General features: G+C 50.9%; 7 protein-coding genes across 7 annotated transcripts; 3 read left to right on the top strand and 4 right to left on the bottom strand.

Moving 5' to 3' along the window:
• Nucleotides 1-720: 720 nt before the first annotated feature.
• On the bottom strand, nt 721-4,974 carry CweA (putative GPI anchored protein; the record flags this gene model as incomplete). Its single annotated transcript, XM_041686744.1, has 1 exon — nt 721-4,974. The coding sequence occupies one exon, from the start codon at nt 4,972-4,974 to the stop codon at nt 721-723; it is 4,254 nt and encodes a 1,417-aa protein (XP_041540699.1).
• A 1,525-nt stretch (nt 4,975-6,499) lies between these two features.
• Nucleotides 6,500-7,018, bottom strand: AKAW2_30251S (uncharacterized protein; the record flags this gene model as incomplete). The annotated part of the gene is made up of 1 exon (XM_041686743.1): nt 6,500-7,018. One exon carries the CDS (start codon nt 7,016-7,018, stop codon nt 6,500-6,502), a length of 519 nt encoding a protein of 172 aa, XP_041540698.1.
• Nucleotides 7,019-9,343: 2,325 nt separating this feature from the next.
• AKAW2_30250S (oxidoreductase, short chain dehydrogenase/reductase family) lies at nt 9,344-10,398 on the bottom strand (the record flags this gene model as incomplete). The annotated part of the gene is made up of 4 exons (XM_041686742.1): nt 9,344-9,544; nt 9,596-9,709; nt 9,760-9,871; nt 9,923-10,398. The coding sequence occupies 4 exons, from the start codon at nt 10,396-10,398 to the stop codon at nt 9,344-9,346; spliced, it is 903 nt and encodes a 300-aa protein (XP_041540697.1).
• An 818-nt stretch (nt 10,399-11,216) lies between these two features.
• On the top strand, nt 11,217-13,128 carry AKAW2_30249A (uncharacterized protein; the record flags this gene model as incomplete). The annotated part of the gene is made up of 12 exons (XM_041686741.1): nt 11,217-11,284; nt 11,334-11,453; nt 11,510-11,718; nt 11,769-11,815; nt 11,864-11,918; nt 11,968-12,086; nt 12,144-12,410; nt 12,461-12,582; nt 12,634-12,806; nt 12,856-12,921; nt 12,970-13,050; nt 13,097-13,128. The coding sequence occupies 12 exons, from the start codon at nt 11,217-11,219 to the stop codon at nt 13,126-13,128; spliced, it is 1,359 nt and encodes a 452-aa protein (XP_041540696.1).
• Nucleotides 13,129-13,555: 427 nt separating this feature from the next.
• AKAW2_30248A (Zn(II)2Cys6 transcription factor) lies at nt 13,556-16,443 on the top strand (the record flags this gene model as incomplete). Its single annotated transcript, XM_041686740.1, has 9 exons — nt 13,556-13,673; nt 13,764-13,927; nt 13,989-14,744; nt 14,789-15,041; nt 15,093-15,212; nt 15,314-15,730; nt 15,822-15,904; nt 16,033-16,091; nt 16,176-16,443. 9 exons carry the CDS (start codon nt 13,556-13,558, stop codon nt 16,441-16,443), a joined length of 2,238 nt encoding a protein of 745 aa, XP_041540695.1.
• Nucleotides 16,444-17,147: 704 nt separating this feature from the next.
• AKAW2_30247S (uncharacterized protein) lies at nt 17,148-18,033 on the bottom strand (the record flags this gene model as incomplete). The annotated part of the gene is made up of 2 exons (XM_041686739.1): nt 17,148-17,561; nt 17,818-18,033. 2 exons carry the CDS (start codon nt 18,031-18,033, stop codon nt 17,148-17,150), a joined length of 630 nt encoding a protein of 209 aa, XP_041540694.1.
• A 615-nt stretch (nt 18,034-18,648) lies between these two features.
• On the top strand, nt 18,649-19,175 carry AKAW2_30246A (uncharacterized protein; the record flags this gene model as incomplete). The annotated part of the gene is made up of 2 exons (XM_041686738.1): nt 18,649-18,671; nt 18,953-19,175. The coding sequence occupies 2 exons, from the start codon at nt 18,649-18,651 to the stop codon at nt 19,173-19,175; spliced, it is 246 nt and encodes an 81-aa protein (XP_041540693.1).
• Nucleotides 19,176-19,297: the final 122 nt, after the last annotated feature.

Genomic DNA, 19,297 nt, shown 5'->3' with positions numbered 1-19,297 from the left:
TCATTTCGTTCGATTCAGCAAGCTTTAAATGGCCACCCACCTAATGACTTACTACGGAATGAAGTTCTGCTTTGCTTTTGTGACGTATCTCTACATACCTGCTCTAATCATCGTTTCTCATTAACAGATCGTAGAAGGGTATAGAGGAGTTATACTCAATATTAGATTGGGTTATTAACACGCAGAAATTTGGCAAGATGCTAGTATATAAGTTAAAAGAGAGAGAGAGAGAGAGAGAGAGAGAGAGAGAGAGAGTGTGTGTGTGTGTGTGTGTGTGTGTGTGTGTGTGTGCTCTACGAATCCAGCTTCATTAAAACCGATTTTGACGTTCGTAGTTGAATTACTGCTGCTGCACACCGCCAGTTTGAAAATGCCACATGGCTAGCTCTGCGATGTGCATACACGTACGTATATGCGGTGAAAATGTCTATGTAAGGGGGCTAGACGGCTTGCTACCTAATAGATTTAAAGCCGCTGAATGTTGCGTACTAGACCAAGCTACGTGGACGACTAGAAGTAAAAGGACATCAAGCAGGGTTGGATTAGATTCGAAAGAGAAAGGTAACAGATACATGCAAATCAATTAATGCTGAAAGCGAGTGACACGGATTATGAACGAAGGGCATCCGAAATAGATGATTAGGCAAAAGAATGACATGAAATGTATGGGACATTCTCGGGAATAATAGATCCATGGATAATTTGCTTCCTGCACGGCTCTTACAAGATCAGTGCCAGAAGGGCGACCAGGCCTGTGACGATAGGGAAGAAGCCATGCGCCGGAGCCACCTGTGCGCCTGCGCCAGTGAACATGATGCTGTTTGTCGAGGGAGCAGGCGTGGAGGACGGTCCGGGCAGGTCGTAGCGGAAAGATGGCTCGGAAGCGACAGAGCCACTCGGCTTGGGTGTGGGCACCCCGAGGCTGCTGGCGGCTGCGGCTCCACGGAAGGCTTCAGTGGGTGCAGGAACGTAGACAGGGATCATGTGGAAGGTCGAGGCCTCTTGGATGGTGATGGTCGAGGCGATGCTGTCCAGGTTGCCGGGGAAGGGGGCAGTAGGGGCAGGGTCCATGGCGACGTTGGAGCTCATGGCCACGGGCTGTTGTGCTGCAGAGGATGCCGCGACGTCAGGTACATGCTCTGGTTCCGAGGGGTCAGAGTTGTACAGGGCTGATACGCCAGTTGGGTCGGCGATGGAAGCAGCGCCATTGTACATGGGGTTGGACGGGGCGGCAGCTGGCGTGGACTCGGCAGGTGCGTTGTACATGGGAACGGACTCAATGCTGGGCCCGGTTGGCTGGGCTGGGGCATTGTAGAAGGGTGTGGACCCTGCGGCTCCTGCGGCGACTTCTGGTGCATTGTAGGCGGGTGTGGATTGAGCGACAGCATCAACGGCCCCTGTGAAAGGCTCGTTGAAGACGGGTGCCCCATGTCCTCCGTGTTCAGGGAGTCCAGTGTTCCGACTCGGACCACCGCTCAATGTGCGGGTAACCGTGTGGACAATCTCGTGGACGACTGGTGAGGCGCAGCTTGAGCTTGAGTCAACGTCCTTGGCCGAATCATCTTCGCCGGAGTGAGCAATGGCGTCGACTCCCACATCATGTGGTTTGCTGGAGTCGTGCGAGTCATGCGAGTCGTGGGGTTCAGTTGGCTCATGATGAGCATCCACGTCAGTGTCCTTCACGTTGGCGGAGACAGAGTGGTCATCACTGTAAGCTTCATTGGTAGCCTGTCCGTATACATTGGTGACTGGGAGGATGGCGGAGTTTCCAGTGTCGATTCCAGATTCACCCTGAATGAGACTGTCGTCTGCGCGGTGATGGTGCCGGTGCGGCTCATCCACATGGGTTTTCTTGGAGTCCACATCAACGGAGTGATCATCCTTATCAGCTTCATTATATTCAGAGGAGAAGACATTCGTAATCGGAATGGTCGCAGAGTTTCCTGTATCGATTCCTGACTCGCCCTTGATCAGGTCTCGGGGTAGATGTGGGTGTCCGTGGAAGTGTCCGTGCTCGGGACGATCAATTGCTGTATCTTTGATATCTGCATCCACGGAGTGGTTATCCTCGTGGGATTCATTCACCTGGGATGAGAACCCGTTGGTGATAGGAAGGCTAGCAGAGTTGCCAGTATCAATTCCTGATTCTCCCTTGATCAGATCACGAGCATGGTGGTGGTCAGGGCGGCCATGGTGGACAGGCACCCCCTTCACAGCCGTGTCCTTTATGTCGGCATCCACAGAGTGGTCATCCTTGCTAGCTTCATTGTACTCAGAACTAAATGCATTAGTGATTGGAATTGTGGCAGAGTTTCCGGTGTCAATGCCAGATTCTCCCTTGATCAAATCGCGTGGGTGATGAGGGTGGGGATGTCCATGGACAGGTACCGGCACAGGCACTGGCTTTGGGTCTGGCTTCTCCTTCACCACGGTGTTCTTCGTATCTGTGTCCACCGAGTGGTCATCCTTACTAGCTTCGTTATACTGGGAACCAAACGCATTGGTAATGGGAAGAGTAGCCGAGTTACCAGTATCGATACCAGATTCTCCCTTGATCAGATCTCGTGGGTGATTCGGGTAGGGATGAGGCTTAGGATGGTGGGCCGGCACGGGGACGGGCACCGGCTTGGGCTCTGGCTTCGGCTTCTCGACAAGCGTGTCTTTCAGGTCAGCGTCCACCGAGTGGTCATCCTTACTGGCCTCATTCTCCTGGGATGTGTAAACATTGGTAATGGGAAGACTAGCCGAGTTGCCAGTGTCAATCCCTGACTCGCCCTTGATCAAATCCCGAGGCCAATGTCCGTGGGGGTGATGCACGGGCACGGGCACTGGAACTGGCTTGGGCTCTGGCTTGTATTTTATCGCAGTGTCTTTCGAGTCCACATCAACGGAGTGATCGTCCTTACTAGCTTCATTCACCTGAGATCCGAAGCTGTTGGTGATTGGCAGACTAGCAGAGTTGCCCGTGTCAATACCGCTTTCACCCTTGATCAGATCACGGGGCCAATGAGGGTGGGGATGATGGTGCGATGGTGTCTTGACAAGAGTATCCTTATCCTTGACATCCGCGGAGTGATCATCCTCAGATACTTCATTGTCTTCGTTGGAATACACGTTTGTGAAGGGTAGGGAAGCCGAGTTACCGGTGTCAATACCTGACTCCCCCTTGATCAAATCACGTTCATGATGACGGTGAGGGCGGTGCTCAGGCCGTGTAACATCAGTGTCCTTGACGTCGACATCTGCCGAATGGTTGTCCTTGTATGACTCATTGTCTGTGGAGCTGAAGGCGTTGGTAATCGGAATAATTGCTTCATTCCCGGTGTCAATCCCGGACTCTCCGGAGATCAGGTCGCGAGGCCAATGGGGATGGCGGTGCGGGTGACCCTGCTTGGTGACATCGGTGTCCTTGACATTGACATCCGCAGAGTGATCGTCGTCATAAGACTCATTGTCTGTAGAACTGAAAGCGTTTGTGATAGGGATAACTGCCTCATTGCCAGTATCAATCCCAGACTCGCCAGAGATAAGATCCCGTGGAACATGGGGGTGTGGGAATTTGCGGTGGTCGGGGTGCCCGTGGTGCGCGTCATCGAACACGCTCTTCTTCTTGTCCACGTCCACAGAATGGTCATCCTCACTAGCCTCGTTCTCCTGGGAGCTGCCCACATTGGTGATTGGCAAAGACGCACTATTCCCGGTATCAATTCCAGACTCCCCATTGATCAGAGTGGGTTCTTCACGTTCCCCGCGAACATGGTGGTGCGGCCGGTAGTGCTTCTCAGGATGTCCAGGCTCAACGACGGCCGTGTCGTCTTTGTTGAAATCAACGGCGTGGTTATCCTTGGTTGCTTCGTTATAGTTAGACGAGAATCCGTTCGTGATGGGCAGTGATGCAGAATTGCCGGTGTCGATGCCAGACTCCCCATTGATCAAGGTTGGTTCTTCACGTTCACCACGGGGGTGGTGGTGCGGCCAATGGTGCTTTCCCGGATGCTCAGCCTCGACGACAGCCGTGTCATCCTTATTAACATCCACTGCATGGTTGTCCTTGCTCGCTTCGTTATAGGAGGACGAGAATCCGTTTTTGATCGGCAGGGAAGCAGAATTTCCAGTATCAATGCCCGACTCCCCTTTGATCAGGTCGTCGCTGCCTCGCACCCAGTGGTGGTGCTCCGGATGCTCAGGGTGCTTCTCGTGCTTCACGTGCTCTGGGTGCTCCTTGTCCACCACAGTCTTATCCTTGTTGATATCAGCAGAGTGATCATCTGAATGGGCTTCATTTACGGTGGAAGAGAATCCGTTCGTAATGGGCAGTGATGCAGAGTTGCCCGTGTCGATACCTGATTCCCCGCTGATCAGGTCCTTCTCGTCTCGCACCCAGTGGTGACCGTGAGGGTGGTGGTGCTTGTCCTCGTCGACAACCGTCTTGTCTTTGTTGATCTTAGACGAGTGGTCGTCGCTGTGCGCCTCATTGACAGTAGACGAGAAACCGTTCGTCACAGGCAACGATGCAGAGTTGCTTGTATCAATTCCACTTTCACCACTGATGAGGTCAGGCTCTGACCGAGCGTGGTGGTGTGGGCGGCTGTGAGTCGCACCTTTCACAGCACCCTGGTTCTTGTCAACGTGAACGGAATGGTCACCCTTGTGAGACTCGTTCACTGTGTTCGACTTGACATTGATGTGCGGGTCGTAGTAATGTTCGTTGTCATTTCCATTGCCTTTTTGGTTGATTTCCTCCCTAGGCCAGTGGTGGCCGTGGTGAGCATGCTCATCCACAAACTTCTTCTTCGCATCAACATCAACCGAATGATCGTCGGAATGCTCCTCATTCGCAGTGGAGCTAAAGCCATTGGTAATCGGCAGCGATGCCCCTTGTCCACCATCCACACCACTTTCTCCCGAGATAAGTGTAGCCTTGGCCATGCTGGCGAGCATGGCAATGCTGATTCCGCTTTGAAGTCCCTTCATGTTGTCGGAGAATTACAATTGTAGTAGTTGTTTTCGAAAGGTATAGAATACAGGGACGAATAGATCTTAATCAACGAATGACTTCGGCCAAACGGGCCAAGGGAAGATCAGTTAGAAGGAACGTAACCAAAGACTGACCGAATAACAGAAAGACCAGGCTCTGGCAGTTTGGATAACTCGTGAAGACAGTATCATAGGACCTTGTTGCACCTTTTATTTTCGATCCCTTCGGCGGCCATTTCCTTTGGTATGCGGCCTTCTTACAACCACTACAACAAACAAAGCTCGCCGGACATTGTTTTGACCGGAGAATGCCTTGAGGAATGGTTCAGACCAGGTCCTGTGGCCGCTGGGCAGAGCATCATCAGCTCCCGTCGTCGCAGGAGACACCATCCCATTGTGCCGTCAGCATTCCTGGGGAATGAATCGCGCGGAAAACAGGGGACTGGAATGCCTGAACCACGTAAAACATCAGATCGTCATCGCTTGCTTTGGGGATGTCTAATACTGCCCGGCTGATGAGGAACGTTAGTTTACTTTGATGGTCATTACGCCATCGACACCTGCAGACAGCTCAGGGAAAGGTGAATACTGTAAGCCAGCCAGTTCGGCTGTCAGTTCGGACGCCGCGTCGCGTGGCTTACTCCTGCCCGCATGCCAGACTCTCCGCGGCAGCTAGCAAATTTTCCCCCTGCCTTCAATCGAAGGTTCGTTTAACAGGACTGTGGCGTCTGATGTTCTCAATTCGATGAGTCGACTACTGATATTATAATTTATGCAGGTGTACGTTGATTCATCGAACAATGAAATCTTTTTATTCATATTGATTGGTGTTAAAAATGAGATGTATCCCGTCATCGACATTCACCCCTCATCGCCCTCACTGAAGAGGACCCAACGAGAGACAAACTTCCTATCAAGGAATATTACTCTCCAGAGCCGATCAGTCCGTAGACCGAAGGCAACACGTCGCCGTAGAGAAGGCTGGACGACGGTCGTGGCAGGCTCTGTTAAAGCTTTTCGATGTATGAAGAAGAAAAAAAAAAGAAGAGGAAAGATCGTCGCTGCCGCCCGCTTTTTGTAGTTCGTGTGCGTCACGTGAGCACTCCCGCTTAGCTTAGTGTCAATTCACTCAGGCAGCCAGGCACCCGCATCTACCACGTCAGGCACCAACTGGTTCCGCATCAATTGCTCCTCTCTCGATATGGGGAAAGGTCTATCATCAAAGCCCATCCATTCAACGCCATACCTGCAATTACAGCCTGAAGCGTGTGTCATGGCAATTTATGTACAAGTGCTCCCTGCCATTACACTCACATGTACACAGAAGCCCAACCCTCCACCCTTTGCAACCCTTGCCCAACCCTTGATTATCATCCTTAGCCCATGACGCCTTGTTTGTACCGCAGTTCCAGTTCGCCCGAATCACGCATTGTATCTGGAGCGACTGCTGAGAGAACCTTCAACTCCCTAGAGACAGATCTGGCTGCCACACTCCACACCAGACTGACCACCAGCCACCCACCTACCCCCCAATCACCACCTGCTGGGTATCAGACTTCCACACGGCCCCTCCAACAGCAGCAGTAATTCCTAGCGCGATCGCAACCATGGTCCCAACTGTCACGACAGCAATCGTCGCCTTGACCGCCATGCGTTGCTTGCGGCTCAGTCTCTGCATCCATCCGCAGCGTCGCTTCTTCTGAGCCCAGAGCTTCGACTCACGGTGGTTCGCGCATTCCACTGGCTGTCGGTGAACCACGGGCGGGTCTTCGGGATCAAGGGGGCTGTATCGTGTTGTCGTCGCTTTGGCGGCCTTTTTCAATCGGTCGATAGTTAGTGATGGTGTGGCATGGCGATAGAATGGTGAGGATGGCTTTGCTCCATCTGCTGGATTGAATTCCCCTTGTTGTAGTTCGGGAGTTGATGCGACGGATGCGGCTTCAGGGACTGTGGGGAGGGGAGTTGATCCAGATGCAGTGCGTCTCTCTTTCTGTATCAGTGGATGATCTGTCGACTGGCTGAGTGGACTCGTCATATTCATGCTGCTTAGGTAAAATGGCGGCTGTAGAGATGTAGTTACTCGTGACGCAAGTGATGCTAGATCCGTGGAAGGATATCAGTTAACGAAAACAAGAGGGTAAGTGTTGATAACATAGGTGAGAGGGGTTTTAGGGGTAATGATATGGTTGAGGGGTTGCGAAGGTTGCGCCCCCTGGCTCAACACCTTGATGTTGGAAGGGGTTGGCCGATGGTGGCTTCCTTGGGGGTTGTACATCACAAAAATCAGGGGGATTGTCCCACCTACATATGTACACCACAATCTGCCCCTCTAGATATGATTAGACGTCTTGTAGATTTTTTATCGACATGACATTTCTTGCAATGTGAGGTTTGTGGTGCTGTTAGAGAGGTATGGTAGCAGTTCCAATTGGTGTAGATTGGCTGGATTGCTGGGGGGAATGGGGGAATCTTAAGGGCTGGAACGTGGCCACGGATGCAGGTCATCGACTGATTCACTGCTTGTAGAAATGCATCCACTCTAAGCTATAAGAGTGGTCTGCTCAGATAGGCTTTCTTGCTTATAGACCCGTGGTTTATGAATGTCTCCTGGAAGCTATAGATAGAATTTATTTCATACTAGTGACTGAGTGTTGGCCGTAGTAGCACAAGGTTGTAGCAGTGGAACGACCGTAATATGGAATTGCAGGTCATGCTAGGGAAGATATATATTTTTAGATGGACTTGCACCTTTCAACCACTCCAGACAAATTTGCTGCCATATTACTAGAGGACCGTTAGATCGACATGAATAATAGCACCCCATACTAGTATTACAAAGAAGCGACTTTAGCTCCACAGTTCAACTGTTTCATCTGGATCTTCGTGTTCAGTTACTCTTGGTGATGCAGCATAAACATTAACACGCCTCCATGCGGGACGTTCTGACATCACATATAATGCTCCTTTTCTTTTTTACAATAAGTGTCTACTATTTACATTAGAGTTTATATTACATGAACGGGCAATCTTCCTGCTCACACCCAAATGTCCAATACTTGCGCGTTCTACGAATTTCCTTGTCCGATTTTGATATACCACAGTAGGGGACTATGCCAAGCAACAACTGCCCACCTTTTCAACTCCCAGGGTAAAATTGCCCAGAAAAGCTCTGATCCCAAAAGAAACCCCCTCAAGTCAAATCCTTCTGGTGTCGCACAAGCTCAGAAACACAGAATCCCATTGTCACCCGGATCTAGGCCCCGTTGCCTGGGTTATCGGCACATTCCTTGCCAGGCATGGAATGAATAATCAAGAATGGATGTCGGACAGGGATGAATGATCAAGGTCATTTTGGAAATTAGGGGTCTCGTGTATTGGATTAGAGCTCCCGCGGATGACCCTGGATGCTTTCATCCCTTCGCCCCTGTCCTCCCTTTCTTGGCTATATTAGGCTCGCTCATTATGAGGTATTATGCTCAAGGCATTCTAGCTACTTCAGAGACTTGATGCATACGGAGTGCTTTTAGGAGAGAGACTTCCGCTTTGGGGCTTCAGACCTTGACTTCAGACATTGTAATTAGTCTCGTAAGTGGAGGTGAACGAACAATCAATCTGGTCGCCTGGGTTTCCAGACTTGGTAGGGATGATGTTCCTGATGAGTAGATGGAATTGCGCACACATGGATCTATCTACCAATTAAGCCAACTTTCTGAGCCAGTATTAGAGAGATTCTGGTCTTACCAAGTTCAATGATTTCACTAGAGTGAGTCTTAATGTAGGCTTCGTTTGATGTAACTGCTCCTATCAACTCTGTTCAACGATGGAAATATTCAAAGCGGCACTACTTAGACATCAGTCGCAGTAGATAGTTAAGCCATTCACTGACCACAGAGTACTCCAGCATCTTTTCAGACGAACAACTGAATTTATGCATGATATTATGCATGATATGGTAATCAGACTCTGTGCTTGCACTGGTTCACGTGATTCCCACGCAAGATTCTATGCTATCTGCAAGCTCTACTACGAAGAATATAGAAAAACAGCTGCTTGTCATTCACACATTGATTACGCCTTTTCATGGAGCTGTAGGATAGCTGCATTGTATACTCAGTTTTGACTGTCATCATAGCACACCAATCTGGAATCATCTGCAAGTCACAATCAAGCCATCTTCAGACTGATATGTGGCTATCTTTTCCTGATCGGGAAACACACTTCCCCCTACCCGATCGGGGAATACACCCTACAGCTCCAGCCTGCATGCATCATTTTATGCGTCGAATCAGTGACAGACAACACATTCATTCTATATCCGTATATATCCCAACGCCGACCTCTAAAATAGTACCAAATTATCAATCAATTAAGCGGAAGCACAATGTCCACCATCGACTCTCAAATCCGTACCCGTCATAAACCCGCTGCCATCAGCAAGCATATATACTGTCGGAGCCTTGAAGTCTTCTGGGACACCAAGACGGCCTAGTAGCGCACCACGCATCCAGGTCTCCTCGACTTCGGGCTTCTCTTGGAGAAGAGCATCGGTCATTGCCGTGCGGATGTACTGTTGCATAATTAGAATCGCGAGCGCTATTCTGGGGAGGATGATACATACACCTGCGGATAGAGTGTTCACACGGATGCCGTACTGACCCCATTCCTGCGCCACCGAGCGGCACATTTGGTGCACGGCGGCCTTGGAGGAGTTGTACGCGGTGCAAGTCAAGCCCTATCAAACACATTAGTCTAGATCAACACACCGATGCACCGAAAACGAACCCGATTGGCAATTTGGCCCGACATGGAAGCAATCATGACAATGCTGCCTGGGATGTTCTGCTCCTTGAAGATGCGGGCGCAGTGCTTCGCGGGAATAAATGTTCCGATCACGCTGGATAGTCAGTTGCTGTCGTACGTCTTAGAGCTTGGTATAGTCGCTCACTTCACATCCAACATCTTTTTCCACATATCAACTGGGTATTCCAAGGCAGGAACCATTTGTTGAATACCAGCACAGGTCACTGCTCCGCGCAGGGGCATACCCCGGCTCATTGCCTCGGCGGCAACTTGCTTGAGGATCTGCTCGGTCGACTGTTCATCGGTAATGTCGCACTTGATGTATGTGGCTTTCAGGCCGCGGGCAGCAGCCAACTTCTGCACGGAGGCCCATTCGTTTGCGCTGGGTTCGGGAAGGAGGTCAAGGCAGACGACATCGCCGCCAGCCTCGATGACGGCACCAGCAAGGACGATTCCAAGACCGCGGCCTCCACCAGTGATCACGATTGTGCGGTTACCGAGGGAAAAGAGGTCATTTGTACGACCGACGACGGAGGGTTGGGTGGACTCTGAAACTGCGGGAGTAGTGTTGTCAATGGCCACATCCGGGGTGGTGTTATCGATAGCAATTGAGGGAGACATGGTGAATTGATCTGATATTAAGGAACTGGAAACTTTGGAAATCTACTGGCAATGGGAGGTACTACGGCTGTTCAAATAACGTGGATGAGCAGATCATGGAAGCGCTTAACGACAACCCAACTAGGAAGATCCTGTCCGACCTGCTGTGCAGACACCTCATGCTTGATTCTCAACACTTCTCTTAGGATTACTCTTCAAACAGCTGCAGGCGTTGATCGCATAGGTAACTACAACGGGGCTTAATACTTCCCTTGTGGGAATTTCGCGATAGTCGGCCTTGGAACCATGGCGCCGGCGGGTTGCCGGAGTCCAGCCGAGGTGGGCCCGGCAGAGGCGCGTAACATTACCGCATCCGGCAACTGTATAGGCAAACGTACGATGCCCTATCCCGGTCCCCACCCGGTTTCAATTTAGCGGGAAGGTCAAGTTTGGGGATACAAGTTGCCCATCTGCAGAGGGCTCTAAATCGAATAGTTGTGCCAGGCTTCGCCAACTTGAAGTTGCTGGGGTCGGGTTAGTATGGGTCCAGGCATGGCGTGGTTATATCCAAATATATGTCCATCTGATTGCGAATATAGCCGTCTAGCCTCGCAAGGAACCGACAGAACTCTAATCAGCAGCTACCGTAGAAACTTCCCGGTCTGCGTGGTCCTCCACACCAACCCCGGTTTTGCCCTTCCGACCCCCGCAATCCGCAAAGCATGACGTCGGGCCGTCCATCGGCGGTTACATGCCCTATAAAAGTAGATGGAGCCCCTGAATGGCGCCAGCCCTAATCGCTATGCCTGTCTTCATACGTGTCTCAAGAGTACGGAAACATGACTATTCTCGTTGGAAAGCCCTTGTCATGGGCTATTACTACCACTGCAGGAAGTGGGTTCCTGCTGTGCGTCTCCTGCATCCCTTTCACATTGCATGAGTTGACCCTTGCTTAGATTCGGCTATGATCAGGGTGTCATGTCTGGTCTGTTGACCGGGACGGCCTTTACTCGAACATTTCCGGAGATAGACACCACCGCCACGGGACATGGGAGTTCCTCGTTGCAGGGAACGGTGTAAGTTACTCATACGATGTGTATTAAGATGGGCTAGGTATAGCTGACGTGGTCAGCACTGCCATCTATGAGATCGGATGCTTCTTCGGGGCGATCATTGCCTTATTGATTGGTGAACGTATCGGTCGGCGGTGGTGCATCATAGCTGGCTGCATTATTCTTTCGATCGGAGCTGCATTGCAGTGCAGTGCGTATAGTATCCCTCACTTGATTGTGGGCCGGATTGTGGCTGGGGTTGGGAATGGTCTCAATACTAGTACTATTCGTACGTTGTGTTTGGAATATGAGATAGACGGACAAGGCTAACGAGGGCAGCGGTCTGGCATTCGGAGCTGAGCAAGGCAGCGAGTCGTGGAAAGGGGGTGAGTCGAGACAATAAGTTGATTCTGATACCGTTCTAACAGCTGCAGCTTGCGATTGAGCTATGTATCAACATTTTTGGCGTGATGACGGCATACTGGGTTGGTGAGTATGCCATCTACTACATATGCTGAGCCAGGGCTGACGGTTAAAGATTACGGAATGAGTTACGTGGTCAACGATGCGCAGTTCCGCTTTCCCATTGCCTTGCAGATTCTCTTTGCCGTAATCACCTTAGCAGGTATTATCGTGCTTCCCGAGTCCCCTCGCTGGGTATGCCCTTTCCTTCCTTGCTGCGTATGTAAGTCTCACTAATGATAACGATGATAGCTTATTGCCCATGGACGACACGACGAAGCACGACATGTGATCTGGGCCGTCCAGCCTAACGCCCGACTCATTGACGAGGACGACGCTGCAGTGACCGCCGATGTCACAGAAATAACTACCGCAATCGCTGAAGAGCGAGAGGCCACGCAAGAAGGGTCATTCAAGCTGGTCTTCACAAACGGCCACCAGAAGTTCTTCTATCGGACGCTGCTGGGAATGGGTGGGCAGATGATGCAGCAGCTGTCGGGTGTCAATCTGATTACATACGTGGGTGCCTTGGCCTCGAAGACAACGAAATCGGTGTCTGACTTGAGCAGTATAATACGGTTATCTTCGAGGATTCAGTTGGCATGAGCCATAACCTGGCGTTGTTGATGGCTGGGTTCAACGGCGTGGCGTATTTCGCTTCAACATTTGTTCCTATCTGGGCTATTGATCGGTAAGTTCCATATACATCGCTGTATAGTCTGGTCGGTTGTTGACAAGTCAGGCTGGGTCGTCGGAAATTGATGCTCTTTGCGGCGGCCGGGCAATGCGCGTGCATGGCGATACTGGCGGGCACAGTATATGACGGTAGCCATGCATCTGGTATCGTGGCCACGGTCATGTTGTTTCTGTTCAACTTCTTCTTTGGTGTGGGGTTGCTAGCTATTCCCTGGTTGTGTATGTTGGCTACCCTTTGAGCGATTGTGGACCTCGCTAATGATAGCAGTGCCCGCCGAATATGCTCCTCTCTCCATTCGATCTCAAGCTGCGGCTCTAGCCACAGCTACAAACTGTACGTCCTACACATTCCATGCGCAAAAGCGAACGCTAATGGATGCAGGGATCTTTACCTTCCTGGTGGTGGAGATCACCCCAGTCAGCATTAAGAGCATTGGCTATCGCACGTATATCTATTTTGCCGGTAAGTCCATTCTCTCTCCGTTTAGCGATAGGAGCTGACATGACAGTGTTCAATTTCTTCTTCCTCCCCTTGATTTAATTCTTTTACCCGGAGACACGGAACCTTACCCTGGAACAAGTGGATCGGCTATTTACCGGGGAAAAGGTCCAGCTGCACTGGCACGCGTCAATGGGCGCCGTTGGGGATGCCAGCGAGCGAGTGGACGAGAAGACAGGCAAGGAGACTGTAGAGCATGTAGAGTAGACGTATACTATGTATAAGCTAGATATCCATGACTGAATGCAATGATTACTATCTTCAACAGGATCCCTGAATATTATTTTACCGGCTAAATGCAATGTCTGGGGAAATCCCCGACTTTCCCCACATTCTCCCCGGCGGGTATCATTTCCCGATCAGGCAATTTTTCTCTCTTCTTCCCCCATCATTCCCCGCGATCCCACACCATCACCCATTAAACTTCCCTCTTCACAATTCCTCTATCGTACACATATGACAGGGAATTATGGCTGAAGTATCACAACCTATCGAACTAAAAACCATGCCTTGCGCCGATTCTCGTCATCTTCCGCGCAAACGGACCCGCACGGGTTGCGTGAACTGCAGCCGGCGAAGGCGGAAATGTAAGCAGCAAGCAAGCAATGGAGCTTGATAGCCACAATAACTAGTTACATATCTGGTTAGATACCACTGCTCATTGCTGACTTAATCAGGTGACGAAGCAAAACCAACATGCACAGGCTGCAAGCGGCGCGGCGACAAGTGCCAATGGCGCATGCTAGGGTCCTTCCGCGAGGCCAACATCAAGGTTCTGGAACCGGGGCATCCATCCATGAATCAAACGGCCAGAGGGACTAGGAAACATAGTAAATTCAAGGTTTGTTTCAGCTTCCTTGGATATGGGGTAGGTGTTGTTGGCTTATGGTGTTGCTTGGTAGATTCTGAATGTTGTTCCTTCGCCTTCTCGACCGGCTGGAAAGGAACGGCAGCTGAGTCCGCCGGCTGATGAGGGAAGAGGGTCATCGCCTTCGGCGCGATCGCTTCCTGGTAATGGTGAGGATGAAGCTGAAGTGGTGCGGCCGGATGGTCTGAAAAATGTATCCGGAGCAGCACCGGATGCTCACCCGACGGTGCTTAGTCCTGGTTCTAATCAAGCTGTGTCGCCTCTTTCGCATCACAGTTTCCATGCTCACGAGGTTAATATTGGAAATGGCCATTCGCCTCATCAGGTCAATGAATTGCCTCATCCTTACCCCGATGAAGCGCCTCACCAGCCGTACATCCATTCTAGTCCTGAGTTTGTTGTTGATGAGCTCACTGCTCTGCGCAACCTCTCCAATAATGCGGGGCACTTTCCTGGACCTGAAGTTTACCAGTCTATAACATCGCCATTGTTTGACCATAGCGTCTTTTCTGATCCGGCAAATTTGACAAATGATGTTTTCGTTCCGGGCTCAGCCTACGAAGCCCTTCATACCACACTGCGTAATCGACAGCTGTGGACTGCTCGGACAGAAATCCCCAGTCGCGCAAGTACCCCGGCATCAGTGCTTGAATATGATGGACCAACGCCAAACACCTCACGTATGCAGAGAAGCAGGCGAGCTCAGTCCAGACCCGGACGGGACTTTGAACTGACACCTGAGCGTGAGAACATACTCTGGCAGAACTACCTGAACGAAATCTGTCTCTGGGTAAGTGATTCGGACACCCCGCCGGACAAATACTAATCCTGCAGCTGGACATGTTCGACAACCACCGACACTTCGCATCGACCTTCCCTCAGATGGCCAAGTCGGCGCCACATCTACGATATTCCATCCTTGCCCTGTCAGCACGGCAGATGGAGCGACAGCAGAACAAAAAGTCGCAATCAGAAAGTCTTCTCTTATACCAAGAGGCCATCCATCAACTTCTTCCGGAGCTAGAGCAAAAGACGACCCCTGTCATCGCGTCATGCGTCATTTTATGCGTCCTCGAGATGCTCAGCTGTATGTACCCCTCTCTTCCCTCCGACAGTCTCCACCCACTGACAGGTCTAGGCAACCCCAAAGAGTGGCGCCGACACCTCGACGGATGCGCCTACCTTATCCAAGCCGCGGAAATCAACGGCTTCTCGGGTAAAGAGGAGCAAGCGCTATTCTGGTGCTTCGCGCGGATGGGTTAGTTGCATCTAGTCTACCTACTTTATCCCTGTTCCTGGTGTCTCCCCCCACACATCCCCTCAGAGGGTAGTAGACTAATGCACGACATACTGTTACAGACGTCTGCGGAGGCCTCATCTCCGAAGAAGAGACCATTATCCCGATCCACCACTGGATTCCGCGCGACATGACCCCCACGGAAGCATCCCAGCTCTTCCTCGCCTCAAACATGACTACCTTTGACACGTACGCCAATTACACCGTCTTCCTGTGTGCCCAGACATTAGGGGTGCTCTTCGGCGGTAGCAGCCAGTTACCAGCGTCCTGCGTGTCATGCAACTATCTCTCTAGTCCCAGGGAGGGCGAATCGTATGTGCATCGGTGGCAGCGCCTGTTTGATGATGTGGAGCAGTGGTATGAGAACCGGCCGAGTCAGATGAAGCCGATTTTTGTCCTGACAGCGGGAGGGAAGACTATGGGGAGGGGCGATGGGGAAAGACCGTTTCCGACGGTGCTGTATGGGAACGGGGCTGCTAGTATGTTGCTTATCCAATTTCCTATTTAGGAAATTGTGGATGTATCCGTAGGCAGATGGCATGGATGTGTGTACTGACTTGTGGATTCCAGTTTCAGGAAATCAGCTCTACCATGCCTGTGCACTGCTTTTGCTGCAACGAAAACCGAAGACGGTATCCCTGCCACGGCGACCGGTGAGTCAATTTTTCTTTGTCTGTTTCATAGTGATGATTACATCCGACGGATCGGATAGTTCCTTCCATTTGGGCCTCTGTTTATCCTCGGATATACTTACTAATTCCGATACTAACAATATGTCTAGAAATCGGTGTTGTGGCACGCGCGGCAAATCTGCTCTATTTCCGCATCGAATACACACCAGTAAGTTGGCCCTTACTTCACGATATACTTGCTCTACGCAGTATGTCTTAAAGTTTAAGGATTAAGTTAATGGATGGGAAATAGTGGCTGCTGGACCAATGCCCTGCAGCCGCTGTGGCTGGCTGGCAAAGTCATGTCGCATCATTCGGAACATACCGCCATAATTGAGACTTTGACGCGAATCGAGCGCGAGACGGGGTGGGCGACAGCCTGGCGAGTGGAAGACCTAAAGGAGTTTTGGGGAGATGAGGACGAGGATGTGGATGTGGATATGGATGGGGGAATGCATCTGGACCTGCGGAGTGAGAGGGCGAGAGGCAGCATCGGAAGTATTCCTTCGAGTCGGTCGTGAGATGAGAGATTTCCACGATGTGGCATGAGCAGGGCAGAGCAGACGCAGCGCACAGTAACGTAGCTCAATGCAGGCACGGGTCGGACGGGAGGAGTTTTGGGGTTTGATGGATATCATTGGATTGATTGGGATGATCGAGATCGGGATCCACCAGGCCGGGAATGAGCGGGATGATGATCTTACCGAGACATGAATCGATGAATAGACATGAAATAGATAGTCTCTAGTCACACTGTAAATCTGAGCAGCAAACGTCAAGAAGACATAATGTGATCTTCACCGTAAACCAACATTCTTGAACACTCTCACCCTTCGTCGAAACTTAAACAGTAGACAGTCAAACCTAGACAATAAGGACGATCCCCATAATCAAGGCAGGCAACCAAGGCAGTGGATCTCAGCTTGCAGGATTCAGCTTCAGCTCTTGCCCCATCTGTGCACTATTATAGGTCCAAACCACCGACTCCTCTCCAGCCGCAGCGGATCTCGCATCCTCCCAAGCACAAGTTCTGGTTCGCGCGCGCGTCCCGATCCGCTTCCACCATCCATCCACCCAGCTAGCAAATCTCCACCGTTCATTTCATTTCTCCATTTTCCAGGAAATAATCATCATCATACAAACCAAACACGCCCTTCCCAAATAACTCACAAAAAATCAACAACAGAGAAAATGTATGAATAGAAAACAAAATTACCAAGTAATATCAGGATTCAGCCGCTACCCTCCTCAACACAACCTCCAACCCTAGCACCTCCCTCCCCATCTCCCTCAACCCAGCCCCATTATCCTCCCGATCAAACCACAACCTCCAAACACCCTCGTCATCCACTCCCGGAAACCTTACTGCCAACCACCCCTCCCACCCCTCCAGCGTCATTCGCGATTCGTCCTTCGTCCAGTCAAATGGCCCACACACCTGGCCCTCGCTCTCGGCCCGCCCACCCCAGCACACCTCGTGCGTGGTGACGTCCAGGAAGACCCAGCGTAATGTGGGCGGGGTCTCGCCTGTGATGGTTACCAGGCCGGCGGTGTTATCGGGTGGGAATTGTGGGTGTGTGAAGAAGCCCCCATTGAAGGGGGTCATGGTGTTGGGGTTGGGGTTTTTGGTTATGTAGAGCTGTTTTGGTTAGATCTTTTTCTTGGTTGTTTCAATGCAGGTACAGATTAAATCCTGGGTAATGAAGTGGGTTTTCTAGGGTTGGAGCTAGAAAATGGGGAGACAGGGATGGGATATGTAGATGTGGTATGATGGTTGCAGGATGGGAAACATACTACTGCCATCTCTAGGATGTGCATAATCCCGCAATAGGCATACCCAGGATGGTAGTAGATAGTGTAAAGAAGGTAGAAGAGAAGGAAGGAGAGAGACTTACTCGGTTCTCAGGACCCACATACACCATCGCATTATGAATCTGTTCGCGCTGTTCCGTCGTACCCTGATTCACCGAGCAGTTCACTAACAAATGACAGCGTTGTTTCCGATTGGATTCTTTCCGACTATCTTCGCTATCGCGCATGTTTTGACTCGCTTGGTTCAGACCGATCATGGTTGGGATCATGGTGGCCATCATGGCGATGCCGAGGACCATGTTGACTGACTGACTGACTGACAAGTGGATTATGCTAGTGAGCGTGAGTAGGTGCCTAGCTAGCTAGCCAGGATGAACGACAAGGATCGGAGAGAAATAAATGCAAGCGAGATGGATAAGGACGGAAATAATCAGAAGGAAGGAGGAGAAAAAACAAATAAGTCAGATCGGCGCATTAAGTAGGGTGGATGGGGTGGAGTCGATGCAACTTGGTCGGAACTAATCGCTAGACCTGCAGATGGAGGAAGTTAATTTAGCTTTGCAAATGGGGTGATTTATAAAGTAGTTTAGGCGGAATCGAGGGCTTTAGTTGTGTCTGCTATTTACATGGATTCTTTTTCTTCTTCTTCTTCTTCTTCTTCGTCGGCCTATTCTTCTTCCTATTCTTCGTCTTCGTCTAGGTATTCGGAGTCCGAGTCTGAGTCGCTGTCCTCGACATACTTCTACTCGCACTTTTCCCTCGCGGATTCGTTTTGGAATTCTCATCCTCATCCTCGTCCTCTCCCTCCTCACTTATCTACCACCGTCAAGGACAAAGACAAAGAACAAGAACAAGAACAAGAACAAGTCAAATCCACCTACCAACCTCCTTCAATTCCAACCACTGAAGACACAATGGCCGACTCTTCCTCCCCAGGGTACGTCTCCCTCCTTCACCCTTCCCATTACCTCCCCCATCCCAATCTACCTTCATCCATCCATATCCCAGCATACCTACGTAGTAACATCCTCAATTCTCCAGCCCTACTTCCACTCCCACCACCAATCCCTCATCCACAACTACCCCAAAACCACCCTCCAAGCCCCCATCCCCTACTCCCCGAACTCCAGCTGCTCCTGCAGCAGCATCTACACCCACCTCAATCCCCAAGCCTGCGTCTCCCACCCCAATCCCTACTAACACACCCCTCCCCACCAGCAACACCCCAGGCGGCAACCGCCGCAACAACCGCCCCGAAGAAGAAGCCGCCAGCGCCGCTAGCGCCATCCTCCCCAACGAAGGCATGAAGGCCCCCGGCGTGACGGCTAACCAGGATGAGAAATCCAACCTAAAGATCAGCATTCACTTGAACTTGCGGGCTAAGGTGAAGTTGGATTTGGATGCGCAGTTGTATGGTGATATTGTTATTGGGTTGTTGTAACCTTCTTACTTTGGAATGTATGTGGGATGAGGTGAGGGGGTGTGTGTATGTAAGGGTATCTTATGGATGAAAGTATGAATGAATGGACTGAAATGGGTATATGATTGGATTGAGATCTTCGA

This window comes from Aspergillus luchuensis, chromosome 3 (assembly GCF_016861625.1).
Source record: "Aspergillus luchuensis IFO 4308 DNA, chromosome 3, nearly complete sequence".
Classification (NCBI taxonomy): domain Eukaryota; kingdom Fungi; phylum Ascomycota; class Eurotiomycetes; order Eurotiales; family Aspergillaceae; genus Aspergillus; species Aspergillus luchuensis.
Note: the sequence above shows the minus strand (reverse complement) of the source record. Positions and strands in the feature narration are given on the sequence as shown.